At 67.0% G+C, this 19,492-nt stretch overlaps 1 protein-coding gene across 3 annotated transcripts; it reads left to right on the top strand.

The window, feature by feature from the left end:
* The first annotated feature begins 1,972 nt into the window (after positions 1-1,972).
* On the top strand, positions 1,973-18,986 carry PLEKHH3 (pleckstrin homology, MyTH4 and FERM domain containing H3). 3 transcript variants are annotated; one of them, XM_073325773.2, is made up of 13 exons: positions 2,115-2,349; positions 8,305-8,360; positions 10,686-10,774; positions 11,566-11,760; positions 12,109-12,266; positions 12,575-12,698; positions 13,430-13,727; positions 14,494-14,701; positions 15,105-15,241; positions 15,578-15,698; positions 16,168-16,617; positions 17,070-17,261; positions 17,478-18,986. In XM_073325773.2, the coding sequence occupies exons 1-13, from the start codon at positions 2,203-2,205 to the stop codon at positions 17,673-17,675; spliced, it is 2,373 nt and encodes a 790-aa protein (XP_073181874.1). In that variant the 5' UTR covers positions 2,115-2,202; the 3' UTR covers positions 17,676-18,986. The 3 variants fall into 3 exon arrangements, with proteins under 3 accessions (XP_078706839.1, XP_073181876.2, XP_073181874.1); XM_078850713.1 differs by lacking the exon at positions 8,305-8,360 and having other exon boundaries at positions 1,973-2,349; positions 15,105-15,232; XM_073325775.2 differs by lacking the exon at positions 8,305-8,360 and having other exon boundaries at positions 1,973-2,349.
* The last annotated feature ends 506 nt before the right edge of the window (positions 18,987-19,492 follow it).

Raw genomic sequence — 19,492 nt, 5'->3', positions numbered from 1 at the left:
CCCAGGAAACAACTGTGTCTCACTGGGGGTTTGTTCTCTCTAGTGTTTCCCACTCTTGTTGGTGCTTGGAGCGTGTGGAGTTGGTTCTAAACTGCCCCAGCGCACGTGGGAACCGGTCACGGCACCTTCGAAACGTGTCTCGTGCTGGCTAACATGGTGACCAATGTCTTGGAAAAGACGGAGGGCCTGGGGATGGACAGAAGGGGTGTGTGGGGGCAGATAAGGGACTGGTTGTTGTGTTTTGCAATATTTTAGATTTGCTGATTATTCTCTGTTTGCAGCCCTGCCACGGGCTGGAATCTGCCAGTTTATCATGTCGGGCAGATCTTTGTGACGATGTCCCGGTCAGAACTAGTGACCAGAGAGCAAGTGTGAAAAGTTAGGCGACTATATAAGACAAAGCCCCAAATATCAGGACTGTCCCTATAAAATCGGGACATCTGGTCACCCTGGTCAGAACTGGGTTGAGTTTCCTTTACTCTGGGGTTTCAGAAAGTCCTTTCCTTCAACCGGCCCTTTGGAAAATCGCTGCACGTGTTCGCTTACTGCTCGTAATGCACCTGCATTTAAATGATGCTAAGGGGCTGCTGAGAGAAATGTAGAGTGAAAGTAGCTGCTCCCCTCTAGCTCAAGATATAGTAACCCCAGTGGGTGGTCTGACAGACCCTGCTGCCCCTCGGCACCGCAGGGAGAGAGCAGCAGGTTTGCAGTGTCAGTTTGAATTGGATTTGTCATTACTTCTGGTTAGAATTTTTGCATGTAGATTAAAGAGCATCTTGGTGTGGGGGCTGGGTCAGACAGTAACCCTCTCCCCTGCCATCTGGCACACCAACACCCACAATTCCCCTCCCATCGTTGTGTGTCTCCTAGCTCTGTCCCAGGCAGAAATCCCACAAGCTGCAGCTGGAGTCCCCTGCTATCCCGCAAACTTCCCTGACACTGTACAGGCAGAAAAGCATGTCGTTTTGTGGAGTGACTCAGTCAGCTGATTCTGGCTTCTTGGGTCCGTGTTGTTTGGTTCTTGTGCAGTGTTTATTGAAAGCCAGCCAGAGGTGAGGGGTGGCTTACAGCAGTGGGTGGGCGAGGTTCTGTGGCCTGCAGGTCAGACTAGATGATGATGGTCCCTGCTGGCCTTAAAGTCCCTGAGTCTCTGAAAGGAAATAAGCACCAGCCCCCAGTGCTCTCCTGGCTGCACCAAACATTTTGCAAATGGTCATTTTAAACAAATGGATTCAATGGAGCCAGTGAAGCCACTGGGATCAGCGAAGGAAGTGCTTTGTTTGTTTCTCTTGTCTCTTAAGTCATAACCTTCTAACCAGGAGCTGCTGAGAGTCTGGAGAGGGCCGGATTTCTGCTCCCCTTTCATAGCACCAGGCCCTTTTGTGCGAGTCCAGCATCCTTCTCTGGCCCAGTGATGTCAAAATCCTCTGCCTGTGACATCAGCCACCTCCGTGGCAACCAGCAGTGAGGTCACAATAAGAGGATTGTGGCCTCCCAGCAGGGGCCAGGGGCTGAAGAGACCTTTGCACACAGCTCTCCGGGTGGGGGGTGAACTCTCACCCTGGCGCCCTCTGCTCTGCAAGGCTCTTAGGGAGCAGGGAGCAGGTCCCCTTCCCTCCCCAGGGGCACCTGCCTCTGAGCGGGGCGCGGGGGAAGGACTAGCGCCGGGGTTTGCTATGGCGGGGTGAGCTGCCAAGTGGGGTCCCAGCGCTGGAAGCCAAAGGCTCTACCCAGGACCAAGCTCGCCTCCTGCATCATCCCCTGCCCGGAGACCCCGAAAACTCAGACGCTCTTTGCTTGGCGGGGGGGGGGTGAATCACAGACACAAGTGGCCAGATTTTTCCCGTGGGGAGCGCGCGGAGGGGGGTCACCGTCCGGGCGCGGCAGGTCCGCGCTCCGCCCGGGCAGGGCCCCCCCGCGGCGGGGCTCATGATGCAAGAGGCCGGGGCGGCAGGCGGGGCTCCTCGGGCACCTGCCGAGCGATTGGCCGGGCCCCATGACGCGCCTGCCCCCTCCCCGCCCGGGGGCGGAGGGAAGCGGGCCGGGTGCCCCCAGCCGGAGCCGGAGCCGGGGGAGCGGCCCGCGAGAGGCCGAGGGTGCCCGGGCGCATCAGGGCTTCGCAGCGCGCAGGGCTCCCCGGCCCGACGGGCGCGCAGCGGCAGCGCCCGCCCTGCCCGGCGCGGCTGGAGCCCGGGCGGGGGGATGCCGTTCCCGGGCGGGCTCTGGTGGCTGCTGTGCTGTCGGCAGGGCTTCACCCTGCTCCGGCGGGACTATGGCGAGCCGGACAAGGAGCCGGACGGGGAGGCCGAGGAGGAATCGTCCTTCGAGCTGCGGAGCAAGGGAGCCCAGGTGGGTGCCCGGCGCGGGCCGCCCGCTGGCGGGACGCGGCTGCTTCGGGCGCTCTCCGGGGGCGCAGCGCTGGCCCGGCTCCCCGGCGCCGCGGGGTGCGCTCCCGCAGCCCCGCACGCTGGGGCCGGGACGTGGGAAGGTCCCGGAGCCAGGCCCCTTCCCCCCCTCACGGAACCGCTGCCCCCGCCGTCCGTGCGCGCTGCTGGCTCCCTCCTTTGGAGCCTGCCTCTGCCCGGGGTGGGGGGCACGGGACGCGTCCCGAGCTGCGCTCAGCCCCGGAGAGGGGCCCGGTGCCTCGGCAGGGCCAGCCGCAGCGCTGGGCTCTGGTGCCCGCCGCCAACGGGGGCTGAGCGCGCGGTGGCTGGGGTCCCCGTGCCCTGCGGGGAGATGCAGCCCCGGGTCCCTGCCGTGAGCGGGGACCCCCAGCCCCGGCTCATGGCATCCAGGCACCCCCTGCCCTGCCCCGTCCATGGAGCCTGGTGGCAGGCTGAGTGGCACCCTGACCGCTCCCAGCTCTTTGGGGAAGGGGTGGCCCAGACCCTGCCCCCCCCCAAGCACCCCTAAGGTAGGGAGGTGGCATCAAACTGTACATCAGGAGAGGGGGGCGTCCGCTGGGTCCTAGCTTCCTTGGGGGCCTGCCACCCCAATAGTGCGAGGGTGTCGAGGGACCCTGCTGGGGGTGCACGGGGGCTCAGAGGTCTCCCCAAGGCTCTGTATGCCTGTCCCATTAGGGGCGGCCTAGGGAGGGTCGGTGGCCCTTCTGGCTGCTGGAGCTGCACCTACAGGCCCTTCACCCTGGCACCAGCTGGGGCTACAGGGCCCCTTCTCCAGGAGCAGGGGAAGGCAGGAGCGTCCCCTCGCCCCTGGGGCTGGGTTGGGCCTGCAGCTCTGTGTATGGCAGTGCCCGGGGGAGGGGAGGGGTCAGTCTGGTGGTGAGTTCACGGCCTGGAGTTTGACTTGCCCCCGGTGGGTTACACCATGTTTCTTTGCATCAGTTTCCCAGCGCTTGCCTAGCAGCCTGCATTGCAGTCACCTCTTCCCACCTTCCCAGGCAGGCAGCGCCATCCCCACCGGCTCTGCAGAGGACCTGCTGAGGCATGCACCCCTGAGCTGGCTGCAGCCTTTCAGCAAATGTTGCTGAACTTCTCCCTGCGGTTAGAGGGGCTGGCTGGGCCCTGGGGGCCCTGGCTCCATTTCCTGGCTCAGCCCCAGGCTCCCAGTGCTACCCTGGATAAGTAGCTCCGGCTTTCCAGAGAGCCCTGGGCCAGATTTCCACAGGCTCAGCCCCAGCAGATGGGGACGGGTTTACAGCGGGCTGCTGAGTTCTCCTGAAAATTGTGGCCGGTCTCTCTGGGCCTTGGTTCCCATTCCTGTGCCTGCCTTGTTCCCTCAGAGAGCTCTTTGGGGACAGGGCCTGTGTCTCTCTGTGTCTGTGCAGAGCCTAAAAGGGGAGAAGCCCCAGGCCTGCTTCCTTTGGGGAGTGTCCTCGTCCCAGGCTTTCTGGAAGTCCACGTCCGCTGTCCACTGATGCGCCCTTGGCCGCGGGTGAGCCGACCCCCTCGGGGAATTCTCACCAACTGGGGAGGTAAAGGGGCTGTGGCATGGGTCAGACTGTGTGCAGGGAGGCTGTGACGCCCACCGAGGACCACGCTGCCCTCCCGTGGTGGTGTGTGCAGGAGGGGCGCAGGATGCTGTCTGACTTGCTGCCACTCTTGCGGTTGGTGCACAGGGTGTGTATCTTCCCCCCTCGCCCCCGGGACCTGGCCCTCGCCCAGGCCCAACCCAGCAAGGTGATCTCAGCGGAGGTGCGTGTGGTGCTGGCAATGGGGAGGGGAGCCCCGAGCTGCCACCGCGTGTCTGAGGCTCCCCAGAGCCCTGGCTCATCCTGGGCCTTAAATAGAGGGTTCTGGGCTGTCAAAAGGGGCCAGAATCCTTCACATAACCCCAGAGCAAACAGTGTCTCTCCCTGCTAGCTGCCAACTCCCCAGTCCACACCATCGCCCCCTCCCCTGACTGGGGGCAGCGCTGGAGGACAGAGAGGGCTGGTCTCTGTACCCTGAGCTCTGTGTTCCAGGCCCCCCGACTGCTGCTCACCGGCTAAGGAGGCTGGGGTCTGTCCCAGGTGCAGGGGGAGTGGGAGCTGCTTCTTCTCTCCTGGAAGGACCCAGGTGATCCTGCCCCTTTAATGCCACTTGGTGCTGTAATTCAGAGCATGTGAGAGCTGGTGTGGGGGCCCCAGTGCCAGGCCCCTGGGGGCCGAACGTGTGAGCTGGGAGCTAATCCTGCACCCGGCGGCGCTGGGGAGCGGGCGGCCTCCTCTCAGCCCCAGGACAGCACCAGCCCCACAGGCTCAGATCTCCGGAGTTCTAGCTGCCCGATGGCGGGCCGGGGGGAGCAGAGGGGAAGGAGGGGTGCCTCTGTTGCCCCAGGGCTGCTGGTGGATGGAGCCAAGTGCCCCTGCAAATTCCTGGCTAACCAGAATGATGGGGGGGGCGGGGGGCTGTGCATGTGAGTGGGCCCGAGGTGGGGGGCTCGGGGGTGTGAGCTGGGCAGGGGTGCTGGGCATGTGAGTGGGCCCGAGGTGGGGGCTCAGGGGTGTGAGCTGGGCAGGGGTGCTGGGCGTGTGAGCAGGCCCTGGGGTGGGGTGGGAGGCTCGGGGGTGTGAGCTGGGCAGGGGTGCTGGGTGTGTGAGCGGGCCCTGGGGTGGGGGGGCATGTGAGTGGGACAGGGAGGCTCGGGGTGTGTGAGCGGGCCCCGTGGGGAGGGGCTCGGGAGTGGAGGGGGCACTAGCCATGTGAGTGGGCCCTGTGGGGAAGGATTCGGCGGTTTGAGCAGGACCCAAGGGGGTGGGGGGGTGCTGGCCGTGGGAGCAGACCCAGGCAGCTTCTTACACTGCAGCCTCCAGGCAGTGTCCGTGGGTTTGGTGTCACGGCTGCAGGGGGCTGAGGTGTGGGGAGGGCCCTGTGTCAGGGCAGTGGTCAGGCGCAGCCCCCATCTGGAGCGATGTGAGGGCCGGGATTGGGTAGCTCTGTCCCTCTTGACCCAGACATGGAGTGCCCAACGGCTCGAGGGTGCTGGGGGTCCTGGGTACTGAGCCAGGGTCCCCCCCCATTCCTCAGCCTGTCCTGGGATCTGAGCCCTGGTGCTGACCTCGGACGCTGGTGCAGCAGCCCCTGGACTGGCCTGTCTCTCCCGGTGGAGCCTGCTGGGGAGCAGAGCTGCCCACCCCTCTGCGGGGCAGGGAGCAGCAGGGCCGGGGTGCTGAGTCCCAGGCAGAGGCCCATGGTTGTGGGGGGGCTGCCCCCAGTGCAGCAGAGAGACCGGCCAGGCCAGTGAAATGCCAGCAGCGACCAAATGGCCTCGCAGGGCCCCAGTGGCTTTATGGTGCTCCCGGCCCTTGGGCTGCCCCAGGGCCTTTCATGGACCTGCCAGCTCCGGATGGTGCCCAGACTACGGGGCTGTTGTTCCTCGTTGCCATCAGAGCACCGCAGGGCGAGGCTTGGTGCCAGTGTGGGAGTGGCGGGGCCGTCCCAGGGGTGCGTGGAGACAGGTCATATTGCAGTGCAGGGTCTGGCAGCGCCTGCGGCCGCTTCCTCCGAGCCTGGGGAAGCTGCTGGTTTGCCCTCGGGCTGCCCTGTGTGGAGGAGGCTGATAACGCTGGGGACTCCCTGCTGTTTGATAAGGAGACTTCGTGCTTCCCCTTCCCCAAGGCCTGTGCAAAGGGGGGCCGGCTCGGGGGCCCACGGGCGCTGGTGGCTGCTCTGCCTCCGCGTCCTGCTGGGCTGGGCTGAGCAGCGCGCTGGGCCCTGCCCCCGCCGTGCGGTCTGTGGGGAAGACGTTATCAAACCATGACGGGTCATGTGCTGTGTGGGGCGTGGCTGCCCTGCCGGGGCCCCCGTGAGCACCTGTCTGTGCAGGCCGAGTTCCCAGCCCCTGCCTAAGCCCCAGGGCTGATACGTGTGGGGCTGGGGAGCTGGGGTCCCCGGCTCCGTGCCGTGCAGCTGGAGCGGGTGCTAAGGAAACCGGTGCCCCTCAGTTATACACACCTGGGCACCTGTCACCGTTCCGCTCCGCAGGACTTGCCATCAGCATGGGCCATGACGCCCCTCGTCGCCCCGGGGGCAGAGCCCGCACTGCCTTCCCGGTGCCCCGGCGCTCCCAGTGGCCGCTGCCCAGATGTGGCTTGTGGGGAGCCCGTGGGGTGGTTTTAGAGGGGGCTGTCTCTTTAAGGGGGGGGTCCCTTTCTCTGGGGCTGATGAGTGTTTCCCTGCCAGGGAGGCAGGCAGCAGAGCCAAAGGAGTGACTCCTCCCTGACCTCGGTGCCGGGGACCTGCCTGGGCCCCGGCTGTTGCCTGCCCCTGGGGAGCTGGGATGGGTGCTGCGGCTAGGTCTGGGCAGCCGCCTCGCCAAGCACCCCACCGACCAGCCCCAGCTGTGCTGGGAGCACCCCCACCCCCCATCGTGGGAGCAGCCGCCCCAGCCCTGCACGCTGGGGCCTGGCTCCTGCCTGTTATTTATATCGCTGGGAAAGAGCCCGCGGCTCCCCCGCAGCTGGGAGGCAGCCAAGGCCCCGCGGCTCGGCTGAAGATCTTCCGGGAAGCTGTTCGGGGAGTGGGGAAAATCCTCCCCTGCTCTGTGGCTGGGTGCAAGGGGGCCCCAGCCAGACCCCCCCCCCCGCCCCCAGTGCTTCTGGGACTGAGAGGAGCCAGGCTGTCAGTGCAGGGGCTATGGTTATATTGGGAACAGGTGCTGCTAATGCCACAGGTCAGCCGAGCCCTCGTCCCCCAGGGCCACGTCTCAGTACCTGCTGGAGTCGCTCCCCCGGCCCCCTACCCCGCCTCTCTGTGGCTCTATTTTTAGCTGCAGCCTCCTTTCCTTTGCATCCAGTCGCTAGCGTGCGCCCCCCACCCCCAAACTGTGAATGGCCCGTCAACTCGGACAGGGCATGGGGCTTCCTTGAGGGGGTTTGTTCTTACTGTGCCTATATCTGCCAGTGCCCCTCATTCCCGACTTGCAGCCCCCTGCTAGCCCAGCCCTGGGCTCCCCCGCCCCCAGCTCTGACTGGACCAGTGCCCCTCATTCACAGCCCCCTGCTAGCCCAGTCCTGGGCTTCCCCCCCCCCCAGCTCTGCCATTGCCCCTCACTCCTGACCCACAGGCCATTGGTATCTGAGCCCTGGCCTTCCTCCATTCCTCCAGCTCTCCCTGTGCCCCTCAGTCCTGACTTTCAGCCCCCTGCTTTCTCTGCCCTGCTCTCCCCCTCCACTCTGGAACAGTGGGACTTTCTAGTCTTGGGGGTGCCCCCCCACCCACGCTCTGCTGATGCCCCTTTGTGCTGCCTGCAGTGTCGCTCCCCCCCGCCCCCCCCGGCCCCATCTCGGTCGTCACAGGCCCAGAGCAGGGAGGGATGGGGCATCAGTAAAGCCAAGCCCTGCAGCTGGGGAGGATCCAGCATCTGTCCAGCTGCTGGGCTGGGGTCTCTGCCGGTGGACGCAGGCGGGAAGTCGGCAGCCCCAGTGACAATGGGACTTTGTGCTGTGAGCGTGTTACCCAGCAGCAATCTTGTGCAATGCTGCACAGGACAGAGCCTGGCGGGGTTGGCTGAGGATCCAGGGCCTGCTCACCTGGCCACGGCCCCCGAATGCAGCCGGGGGGCGGGGGGGAGGGGCGGATGGGTCCCAGGCCCCGGCCAGCTTGGGGGATGGGCTGGCTTTGTGGGTCACTCACTTCCTTCTTTCATGGGGAAGTGGCTTGGGATGGGGACGTCACCCGCTCCCATGGCAGCAGCGGCCACAAGCCCCCCTCCTGAGAGGGGCTGGGCCCGGGGCTGAGACCTCTGGCAGGTCCTTACGTGAGGCCTGCTGTGGGGGTGAGTGGGGCCGGGGTAGGTGTGGGGTGTTGGCGCGCGTGGCTGGGGGTCTGGGACTCTAACGGCACCTCTGCCTTTCCTCCCCAGGGGCCACTGCCACTGAGCCTGACCCAGCCTGTCCGCTCCGGCAGCGGCCCCGAACGGTGAGTGACCTGGGCCTGGCCGCCCTCGGGCACCCAGCCTGGGCCCAGCATGGCCCCTGCTCCCCTGGAATGGCCCGGCAGTGGCAGGAAACCCGGCCTGGGGCCCAGGGACGGCCCCTGGTTTGGCTCCTCGGCTCACGGGCTGCTTGAGCACCGGGCCCTGCTCCCGTTGCCTGGCCCTGCCGATAACCAGCTGCCACGTGGCTGGCCCCTGGCATGGTGCCCCCTTCCCCAGGGGCCTCGCAGCCGGGCCAGGGGGCTGGTGGCGCAGAGCCCCTGCTGGGCCCCCTGCCCTCTTTGCCAATAGGAGGCGGAGGCCCTGCTCCTTGCCCCCGGCCCTGCCCCCTAGTGATGACACCCCCAGCCCCTGTCTGCCATCCCCTCTGGGCCCCTCTCCCCGTGGTGTAGGCTCGCTGTGGTACCCAGCCCTGATCCCCAGGTGCCCCCATCCTGGGCCGAGCTCCTGGCCCCCGACCACTCCCAGATGGTCTGAGCTCCCCCCAGGCTCTGCCCCGGCTGAGCCGGAGTGGGGGTCACAGGGTGCTCGGCAGGTTTTGGCTTTGCCGGAAGGGGAGACTATTGTGGGGCAGTGCCCAGGTGCCAGCCCATCGGCACTTGGCTCTGCCAGCAGCCCCGGCTCTCGGCAGCGGGTCCCGCTGCCTGGCCCTGCCGGAAGTGACTCACGGCTCATCTGTTGCCCACCTGGGCCTTGGTCGTGAGTGGGATGGGGTTGGGCAGCAGCTCCTTATCCAGGTGGCAGGCTGGGGGAGGGGGAGAGACAGGGTTGGGGGCAGGGCCTTGCTGGCTCCCTGCATCTGGGTCACGGCCCCCAGCCTTGCTCCTTGCCTGGCCCTGGCCTTTCTCATCCCCTCAGACAGCAAGGGCAGGTCTCAGCCATGGTGCCCCTGACCCCACGTATGGGGAGAGGAGAGGCGAGGCAATAAAGTTCAGTGGGTAGAGCAGTGGGCTGGGAGCCAGGACTCCTGGGTCCTGGGTTCACTCCCTGGTTCTGGGATGGGAGTGGGCTCCAGTGGGTTAGATCAGGGGAGGTGGGAGCCAGGACTCCTGGGTTCTATCCAGGGGGAGCAGGATTGAGTGGGTTGGGGTGTGTGTGTGTTCGGGGATGGGGGGCTGAGAGTCAGATCTGACTCTTGGGGCAACCTTGGGCATGTCACTGCCCTTCTCTGCCTCAGTTTCCCCCCTGTGGAGTGGAGATCCGAGTGGCTGCCCCAGGAGCTGTTGGGAAGCGCGAAGCCTGTAACGATGCCTGGGCGCTATGAGGGAGCTGCCCTGGGTCTGCACCCACAGGGGGTCACGGGCAGGGCTCTTGGAGCAGAGCCGGGAGCTGGGATGCTCCTGCTGGGGTCTGGAGGGCTGTGTCAGGGCCCCGCGGTGGGGGTAGCATGGTGGGGGGAGGTCCAGAGGGCTGTGTCAGCACCCCGTGGGGGGGGAGCATGGTGGGGGGGGTCCGGAGGGCTGGGTCAGGGCCTTGTGTGGGGAGCGTGGGGGGAGGGGTCTGGTTTGGGCAGCAGGATCAGGGCCCCGCGGTGCGGGGAGAGGGGTGGGGGGGTCCCGAGGGCTGGGTCAGGTGCCGGCGACGCTGCCCCCTCAGCCCCTGCCACCAGGGTTTTTCTTGGTGGTTCATTTTCCGAATTCCTTGGCAGGCGTGCGGGCAAGCGGGATATTTTTAGCCGGGGTTATCTGCATCTGAGGGCTCGGCTGCTTTCCCACCATGGGCAGCGGGGGACGGGGACGTTTCTGTCCTGCTGACTGGGGGGCCATTCCCCTCTGGATTGGACTGGGTCACCCCCTGCCACCGCCCCACTGCGTGCGAGCCTTGCATGCTCACTGGGGGGGACCGTCGGGGGCTGAGATGACCCCTCTTCTCGTCTCGGCAGAGGCCAAGTGCATGGGGCTAGACCCCCCCCCAGGGGTGGGGCTGGCTTTGCAGCGGTTTGTTGGGGGGGGGGGGCTGGGATGATGTGAGGCATGAATCCCCCTCCCCTGCCAGACTCCTTGGTGAGAACTTGGGCATTGGCAGGGTCTCCGAGGGTGCCCGTTGGGCCACGCTGGGGGTGCCCTCTGTCTCCGCTCAGGCCGAGGCAGGCAGGCTGCTGCCCCCTCTGGGGCCACCGTTGTCTCCTGCCTCCAGCCCCAGCCTGGCTGCGAGCCCCGCGGGCCAGGGGCTGAGTGGAGCTGCTGCCACGTGGCCTGTGCCCGCCTGGTGCCCCGGGCGAGGGAGCTGAGCCCTGCCTGTGCCAAGCTGGGTGCGCAGGGGCCTGGCGGGTCCTGGGGCCCCTTGCTCACCCCCTGTCTTGGTCCCAGGTCCCTGCCGGTCTCGGAGGAGATGCGCAGCCTCATCACGGAGAAGGGGCCGGGGCCAGTGGAGGATGATCCTGATGCCATCGTGAAAGGTGGGTGAGGGGCTGGGGGGGACCGAAGGGGCAGACAGACGTCTGGGCAGTTCCCTCCTTCCCGCGGCAGGTCCCTGGGGACGGGGAGGGCTCCACGCTGGCCTGGCCCTGCTGGAATTTGAACTTGGGGCTCCAAGGAGCCTGGGGTCTTGAACTGGCTCCTCAGACGCTGCCCCAGCCCGGCTGGCTCCCACTGCTCTGGGCTGAGGCTGCAGGCAGTGGCTGGGGGCGGGGGAGCCCTGAAGGCCCCATGTCATGGCCCAGGACCAGCCAGCTTCCTGTGGTTGCATAAGGCGCTGGCCAGACGTGAGTGGCGGCTCCCCGGCTGGAACCCCCCCCTCCCCGAGCTGTATTGTCGGGGAGCCACAGCCAGGCCAGCTCCGTCTGCAGCCCTGCCCCTGCCCCTGCCCCCCAGCTGCCAAGGAGGCTCTGGAGCCGTGCAGGGGTCCCTCAGGGGCTGGACTGCGCAGCAGGTACGTGGAGGGTGGGTCCTGGCTGCCCATTGCTCAGCAGCGGCTCGCCCACCCCCACCCCCCCCAGGCCAGCTCAATCCCTTCCCCCGCTCCCTCTCCCTGGGGGGCCACCTCCTGGGGGGACCCAAGGGGCTGCAAACCAGAACTGCCCAGGTGGGGGAGAACCGGCTGGCGGGGACCTGGGGGGAGGCCCTGGGGGAGCTCAGCCCGTCTCTCTGTCCCCCCAGGCTGGCTGCCGAGGGAGGTGTGGGGAGCACAAGTGTGGGCAGGGTGGTGCTGGGCCCTGGGGGAGCTCACCTCGTCTCTCCGTCCCCTCAGGCTGGCTGCAGAGGGAGGCACGGGGGGGCGTGAAGGGCCCATGGATCCGGCCCCGGAAGTACTGGTTTGTGCTGACCCAGGACTCCCTGGATTACTACAGCGGCAGCGAGGTGGGGGCCAGGCGCCTTGGCACCCTGGTGCTCACCAGCCTCTGCTCCGTGCTGTGGCCTGACAAGCAGACCTACAAGGAGACCGGTAGGGTCCCTGCCCCAGGCCAGTGGTGCAGATGCTGGGGAGGGTTCACCCTTAGCAGGGGCCCGGGAGGACGTCAGTCTGGAACACAGACCTCACCGGCGTCTGGCTCGACGTCCAGCGCATCCCCCCGGGCTGCATGTGGCTCCCTGGAGGGGCCTGCTCTGGACACTAGCCCCTGCCCCCTGGGCCCAGCTCGGGCTGGCAAGGCCTGGGCCCAGCCGCCGGTGCAGGGGGCCAGGCTCCTGCTTTCTGAAGCTGGCTTCTGCCTGGAGCGCGGGAGGGGGCTGGGGCTGGTGGGGCTGGCGGCCCGGGGCCCGGCGGCCGGTGTGAGCGCTCTGCCCTTCGCAGGCTACTGGAGCGTGACGGTGTTTGGCCGGAAGCACTGTTACCGCCTGTTCACAGAGCACCTGAACGAGGCCGTGCACTGGGTGTGCGCCGTGCAGAAGGTGATCCACAGCAAGGCCCCCGTGCAGACGCCCACGCAGCTGCTCATGCACGACATCGAGGTAAGGCCGGGGTGGGGGCGCGTTTGGCCGGCCCATGGCTCTCCCTGGGACCCTCCTCTCCCCTTGGCCGGAGGCCTTGCCACAGCCCTGGCCGACTCTCAGCCCTCGGGTGGGGAAGCTGCTGGGACCATCACTGGCTCCCCGGGAACACCCCCCCTCCCCAAAACCATGGCCTGCAGCGCACGGTGCCTGGGGGCAGAGAAGAGGCCCCCGGGACTGGAACCCGGAGCCCCAGCACCTGCCTTTGCCACGCCCGTCTGTGCCTCGCCCCCTGCTCTGCAGCCCCGGCTGCTCCTTTGTCTCCCCAGGAGAACCGCGGGAGCCCGGAGATCCTGGAGCAGATCTACCGCTGCAACCCAGTCCTGCGCTACACCAGCGGCCCGCTCTATGCGCCCCTGCTGCCCTTCCCGTACGGCAGCTCCGACCACCGCGGTGAGCGGGCGGGGGAGAGCTGAGCTCTGCGGCTCCCTGTGTGGAGGGGGGCTGGATGTGCTGCACGGGGCTCCATGGACAGGGGGAATGCCGCCCCATGAATGGGGAGCTCAGGGAGTGGGAGGCGCTGCCCCGGGGGGCTGAAGAGGAGCCTCCCCCTTGCAGGCCCTGCTGCCGTCACTGCCGTACGTTTCCGGGCTTTCGGCTGGGCTGCTGCCCGGGCCCCTGCCTGTCCGTGTGTCGTGATTCTCATGCCCAGCAGTGGGGCAGGGTCCCAGCCCATGCTGCGCTGGGCTCCCTCTGTCGCCGGGGCTGGGCACAGCGCTCCTGTGGGGCAGGAAGAGGCTGGGGTTGCTGCCAGGAGCCGAGCTGGGCTCTGACCCACCCACCAGCCCAGCTCTTTCCTGGCCAGCCCCTGCTGGGGGGTGGGCACTGCCCCGCTCCAAGCTGCCAGGGGAGCAGGCCCAGCACCTGTGCCTGGAGGGTGCAGGGTGTTCCCTTCTGGGTCGCCATGGTGACACTCGTGCCTGGTGGGGTCTGGGTGGGTGTTTGGTGATGGGGGGGATCCCCATTGTGCCAGGTGCTGCCCTGTGTCTGTCCCTCGAGCTCAGTCGGGGCCGAGCTGAGGCTGAGCGAGATCCAGGGCCCGGCCCTGGGAGCACTTGGCCAAGCCAGGACCCACACCTGACCTGCCTGGTTCCTGCCCCGTTAACTGAGCCATCTTCCCCCAGCCCCCGGCCCCCACGGCTACATGACCCTGCGTGACGAGGCCGTGAAGCTCTTCAACTCCCTGCAGCAGCTGGAGTCGGAGCGAGACCCAGTGCCCCTGATCCAGGGCATCCTGCAGACCTGCCTGGATCTGCAGCCCCTGGTTGACGAGATCTACTGCCAGCTGGTCAAGCAGACCACGGAGCCGCCGGCCCCTGGGGGGCTGGGCAACCTGCGCTGCTGGCAGCTGCTCACTTGCATGAGCTGCACCTTCCTGCCCTCCCCGCCGGTTCTGCGCTACCTAAACTTCCACCTGGGCAGGCGAGTGCAGGGGGTGCGGAGAACGCTGCGGATGGGGCGCGTGCCGGGCCTGGGGGAGGGGGGGCGTGCTGGGTCCTGGGGGAGCGGGAGCAGGGTGTGCTGGGCCCTGGGGGCCTTGGGAGGGGAGTGAGGCAGTGCGGGTTTGCCCAGAGGAGGTGCCGTGTACTTGAGGGGTGAAGGGCCTTGCTCTGCAGACCCCTCGCCCCATGGGGAGCTTGGAAGAAGGCCTGGAGCAGGGGGGTACATGCCCCCTCCGCTGGAGCTCTGGCCCCTCGTTCCCTACGTCTGTGTCAGCCCCTGTCGGATTTTCTGAGCCCTCAGGCTCAGTGTGATCTTGTGGCAGTGAGTTCCGTGGGTTGACGGCTCCAGGTGCCATGTTTCCCAGCTCCACTGCCTTCCCAGCTCTGGTGTGGGAAACCTGACTCCTGTCAGCAGACAGCAAATACCCTGTGAGCTCCCAGCCAGGCCGGGGGGCGAGGGGGACTGTAGTGCGGGTGGGATCTGGGCACCCTGGTCCTACAGCCCCCGGGGGAGCTGCTGGAGGACTCGCTCCGGCTTGGGGGATGGAGCGGCCGTGAGGGCTGAGGGCCAGGTGCCCTTGGTGCAGAGCAAGGGGCAAGGTCCTGGCTGCAGGCTGCCCATATTACATCCCCTGTGGCCTGGCTCTGGGGGTCGGGAGTGATGGCAGCTGGACCCCAGGGGCTGGATTCTGGGCAGCGTGGCTGGTGCTGCTGGTTCCCTGATGCCCCCGCGGCTTTTTCTGCAGGACAGAGAGCGAGTTCCCTGGCTCGGAGATGGCGGAGTACGGGCGCTTCATCGGGGCGGCCCTGGGCAAGACCCGGGTGCGGGAGTGCGTGCCCTCGCTGGACGAGATCGTGGTGCTGATCCAGCGGCAGGACATGCTCTGCACCGTGCACTGCCCTGGAACCTCCGCTTGCACCGTGGCCATCAGCTCCCACACCACGGCTGAGGAGGTGAGCGGGGGATGGGGGGTGGCCCCTCACCCCCTTGCCTGGGGCAGGTGTCCGGGCGTGATGGGCTGTTGGGGGCCCAGCATGGAGGGGAGGCTCCCGATAGGTGGCCGGCTGGAACCCCAGTGCCCAGGCTGGGGCACCAGGGTTAAGCCATGAGGGGGCACCGGGCCCTGTGTGGGGAGCAGTTGGGCTCAGGGCTGTGGTAAGCAGCCTGGGGGCTCCTGTGCAGACCCCGGCTCTGGTGCCCCGGGGCGTGGGGCAGCCCCTCTTGCGGAAGGTGGGTGGGAGCCACTGGGGGAGCGTCCGGGATTCCCCGCTGTGACCTGTCTGTGTCCCTTTGCAGCCCTGAGCGCCGTGGCCCGGGGCACGTAGTCACCCCTTGGTTGCCTTTGTCTCGCCCCAGGTGGCCCGGGAGCTGGTGGCTCGGCTGGGCTTGTCTCAGAGCCCCAACGTCTTTGCACTCTACGAGCAGAACCGGCACCACGAGCGGCCCGTGGGCAGGGCCACGCTGGTGGCCGACGTCCTCACCAGGTTTGAAAAGTAAATGTCCCCCCGTGCAGCCATCATAATGGGGCCTGGGAAGAGGGGGCTGGGGGGAACCATGGGGAGGTGAGCGGGCTGGAGGGGAGGGGGGAGGCTGAAGCCCTGAGCTGCGGGGAGCCAGTGGGAGGGGAAGGCAGGCGTGCCCATGCGGGCGGGAGGAACCAGAGTATGTGTTGGGGGGGAATGTCAATTGCCTGGGCCCCATGGCGATACAGCAGTTCTGCCTGGGCCTGGGTGGTTCGTTTGCCCCAGGAGAAGCTGGGGGGCGGGGGTTGCATGGGTCCGGGTGTCCTGGTGCTAACGGGCACCGTCTGTTCCTTCGGCCTCGCCCAGCCTGGCAGGGGAGGAGACGACGCAGGACTCGACCTGGAGACTCTGCTTCAAGCACTACGGCTTCCTGGACACAGAGAACGTGCCCCGGGACAGCGTGGAGTTCACCCTCCTGTTTGAGCAGGTAGGAGCCGGACACTGGCTTGGGCTGAGCAGGGCGGCTGCTTGTGACGGGGCTCCCAGAACCCTGCCCCAGGGCGCCAGGCGCGTGGGGCAATGCTGCAGCTCTGAGCTCCTGCCACTGCATCACCATGGGGGTGTCAGCCCTGCATCCTGGCCCAGGACCCCCAGTGCTTCCAGCCCCAACAGCTGCTGCACCCTACTCCAGAGGGGGCTGCATTATGATGGTGGGTGAGATGGCCTGTGTGAACCTCCAAGGGGGCTGAACAGGTTCATGCATGTGGGGTGTGGAGGGCAGGCTACTCACCTGTCTCTTCCTACCCCCCCCACCTGCCCCCTGGGGCTGCTCCATGGCTGAATCCCCTGCTCAAGCCCTTGTTCCCTGCTGGAGCTGCTTCCTGGCTAAGCCACCCCCTCCCTACCCCCTGGACCACATCCTGGCTCCCTGGCTGAGCCCCGCCCCTCCACTGCAGGCCCACGAGATGGTGATCCGGGGCTACGTGCCCACGTCGGAGGACACGCTGCAGTCCCTGGCCGCCTTGCGCCTGCAGACCCTCAACAGCGACTTCTCCACGCACGCCCCCGTACCCCGCCCGGAGGAGCTCTTCCCCGTCCACGCGCTGCACTCCCGCCTCCGGGCCTCCTGCCAGGGCCCGCCCCGGTGCTCCGGCACCCGCCTCCGTGCGGGGCTGCTGGCTGGCGCCCTGCCCTGGGGCCACTCGCTGGCCAAGCAGCAGGCGGAGCAGGACCAGAAGCTGCGTGGCCGTCTGCGCGAGGAGGGGGCCAGCGTGATGGCCGCCATTGTGGACAGGTGGAAGCTGCTGCAGGGCATGCACCGGGCCGAGGCCATGGCCGCCTACCTGGCGCTGGTGCGGGAGTGGCCAGGGTTTGGCTCCACCCTCTTCGATGTCGACTTCCACACGGTGAGCCCCTTCCCTGGGCTGGGGTCCCGGGAGCAGGGTTGTGCCCCCCAGGCCCTGTCCCCTTTGCAAAGCCGGCAGCGAAGCACAGGGCATGCTTTCTGTAGGACCTACAGAAACAGGAGCTGCTCTGCTGGGGGGGAGGGGGGGTAGCCATTTTAAATTCGCTCCCCTGGGGTTTTGCATGGAGGTGGGTCACAGCTAGGAGATGAACATTTCCTGGGGGAGATTTCTGGGGGCCCACCCCACAGGAGACTGAGCCCCACTGGGGGAAGCCACAGCGTCCCCCCATCATTACCCTGAACTTCTCAGGGGGCATTGAGCAGCCTGACTGGGGTTGGGAGGGCAGGGGATGGAGCTGGGGCTGGTGGGGCCTGGGGGACGCAGGACTGGAAACGGGTCTGGGGGGAAGGGAGGGTCTGTGGGGTTGCCCCTGACTCTCCATCTGTCTGCAGAGCGCGGAGGGCAGCTGCCCCCAGCGCCTATGGCTGGGCATCGGGGCCAAGGCTGTGTCTCTGTACAAGCCTGGGGAAGCTGAGCCCTTCGACAGCTTCTGCTACGGCCGCATCTCGTCCTTCGGGGTGTCTGAGAGCAGCACCTTCCGCCTCTCCGTGGGGGACAGGGACCTGCTCTTCGAGTGCTCCCGGGTAAGGCCCTTGCACTCCCTCCCCTCCCCACGCAGGCGGAGCGAGGCCTCCCTGCAGCACCGGCTGGGTCGCCCCCCGCAAGAGCCCAGCGCTGGTGGCGGGGACTGTGTAGGGACAGCGGGGGGCCGGGGAGCCAGGGCTGAGCCCGGGGCGCCGGGCCGACCCCAGGCTCCAAGATACCTCAAGTGCCCCTGACTGGCCTTTGCTCCCCTCCAGGTGGATGAGATTGCCCAGCTCCTGCACACGTACCTCACCAGCCTGGCCAGCGGGCAGACGCCCCCACGGGAGGAGCTGGCCAACGGCTGCCGCCCTGGGAACTCACCGGACTCGGGCCTCCGTCCCCCACAGCAGAGACTGTGCCCAGCAACCGAGCCCTGGCGGCACCAGTCCAGTGCAGGCTCCTTCCCCATCTAGCTTGCTGGCCCCGTGTGCCAGCCCAGGTCACATGCCCTTTGGTGGGCCCCTCCTGCACTAGCCGTGGCCCTGGCGTGCGCAGGGGGCTGGGGCTGCCCCGGGGCGGCTTGCGCCCTGCCAGCACTGTGAGAATCCTGCCCACTGGGCTGGGGAGCTGGGACATCGGCTGCTGGGGTCTGGTTTGGGCCCCAGGGTCAGAGCCCAGGAACTACGTGGTCCTGAGGAGTTGCCACACTGGGAACAGAGCGTCCATCTATAGCCCCTGGCTCTGAGCAGGGGGTTGGGGGTGAGGGGCAGAGACTCGCTCCCCCCACTCAGCTGTTGGGTTGCTAGTTTATTTCCTTAATTTATTTGTAGAAACGCCAGCTCCCCGCGCTCTCCCTGGCACCCCCGGCTGGGTGCTGCAGGTGCCCGGCCTGGCGGGGGTGCGCCAGACGCTGCTTGGCACCTTATTCCTGGCTCTGTCTTGGGGTGCTGGTGTTGGTGCCTTGCCAGCTCAGGGGGACGTTGGTGTGGCACGACTGGTTTGTCATGCCCGTCCCTGCCCGGGCTGGGGATTCCCCCTTGCAAGTCCTGCTCGGCTGGTGGGAAAGGGGGGGACCTCCCATGCCGCCCCTGAGTTCTGGCGATGACTGTGAGCACCAGCACAGGTGGGCCAAGCTGTGTAGCTGCTTGGGGGCCCTGAGGCTGGCCAGTTGCTGCGGGGGTGGGGTTGGCAGTCTGTTTGCTAGGACCATGGGTGGGAGGTGCAGAGGCTGCTGTCGGTGCCGGTGCTGGCAAGGGGTGTCACCTCCAGGCATCCTGGGCCGGCACCGCCTGATCCCGCGGATAGTCACTGCAGTGACTTCTCCCAGCGCTTGAAGGGTTAAGGGGCCTCTCTCCCGTCTGCCTGCCTGGGGCCGAGCTCCCCTTGGGGAGGTCCCGGGTGGCGTTCCCAGGTGCCTTTACGCTGCTCGGTGCCATGGCACCGGGCCCCCTGCGGAGCAGAGCCCTGCCCTGGGCCCATTGGTAACTTGCAGCATCCTCCTGCCTTCCACCCCCGTCCGTCTGTCTGTCCTGTGCACCAAGCACCTTCCCCCTCTCTGCCCCAGAAAGCTGCAGGCGGCCTCTGAGTGGCGGCTTGTTCCCGCGTGGGCCTGTCTCCGTGCTGTGCCGGTCAGGCCCTAGAGATGCAGTAGCTCCATGTGGGGGTGCTGTGGGCCAGGCCCAGGTTGGGGGGGCCCTTCATGGGAGGGGGGGCTCAGACCTCTCTCTGTGTTGCCTCTGTAAAGTTCCTGTTCTTGTTTTTGTAATAAATGCCCAAGGAAAGTGCAGAGCCTGCTCCGTTCTGACCCGCCACAGCCCCTGGGGAGGCTGGGGGTGGGGCTCCCTCGGAGCAAGGGAGGGATGGCAGCCTGGCATCTCTGCTGAGCTGCCACTTGTGTCCAGAATCGGGGCCTGCTTTAGTGCCCTCCCGTCTCTGTGCCTGTGATGAAAACGGGGCCCGAGCGTAACCAGCGCAGGAGCTCCTGCCTGCGTCTGCAGGGAGCCTGCGGGGGAATTGCCCTGGGCTTCCCAGGCAACTGGCGACCTCAGGAGCTGAAAGCTTTAAACGTCCCATGTAGCGCCCTGGGTGCTCTCCCCAGCCAGAGGGGACAAGGGGCAGGATCTGCTGGAAGCATCTCCCCATGGGGCCATACGTGGGTAGCCCAGCTGGGCTCAGTTGTTTGCCCCCCACCGCCCCCCCTTGGTGAAGGAGTCCTGCCTGCGGTGGGAGGGACAGGCCTGGGGCACTGGCGGGGAGTGTACTGAGGGGCAGGGTTGATGTGCAGGCCCAG

This window comes from Lepidochelys kempii, chromosome 27 (assembly GCF_965140285.1).
Source record: "Lepidochelys kempii isolate rLepKem1 chromosome 27, rLepKem1.hap1, whole genome shotgun sequence".
NCBI lineage: Eukaryota > Metazoa > Chordata > Testudines > Cheloniidae > Lepidochelys > Lepidochelys kempii.
Note: the sequence above shows the minus strand (reverse complement) of the source record. Positions and strands in the feature narration are given on the sequence as shown.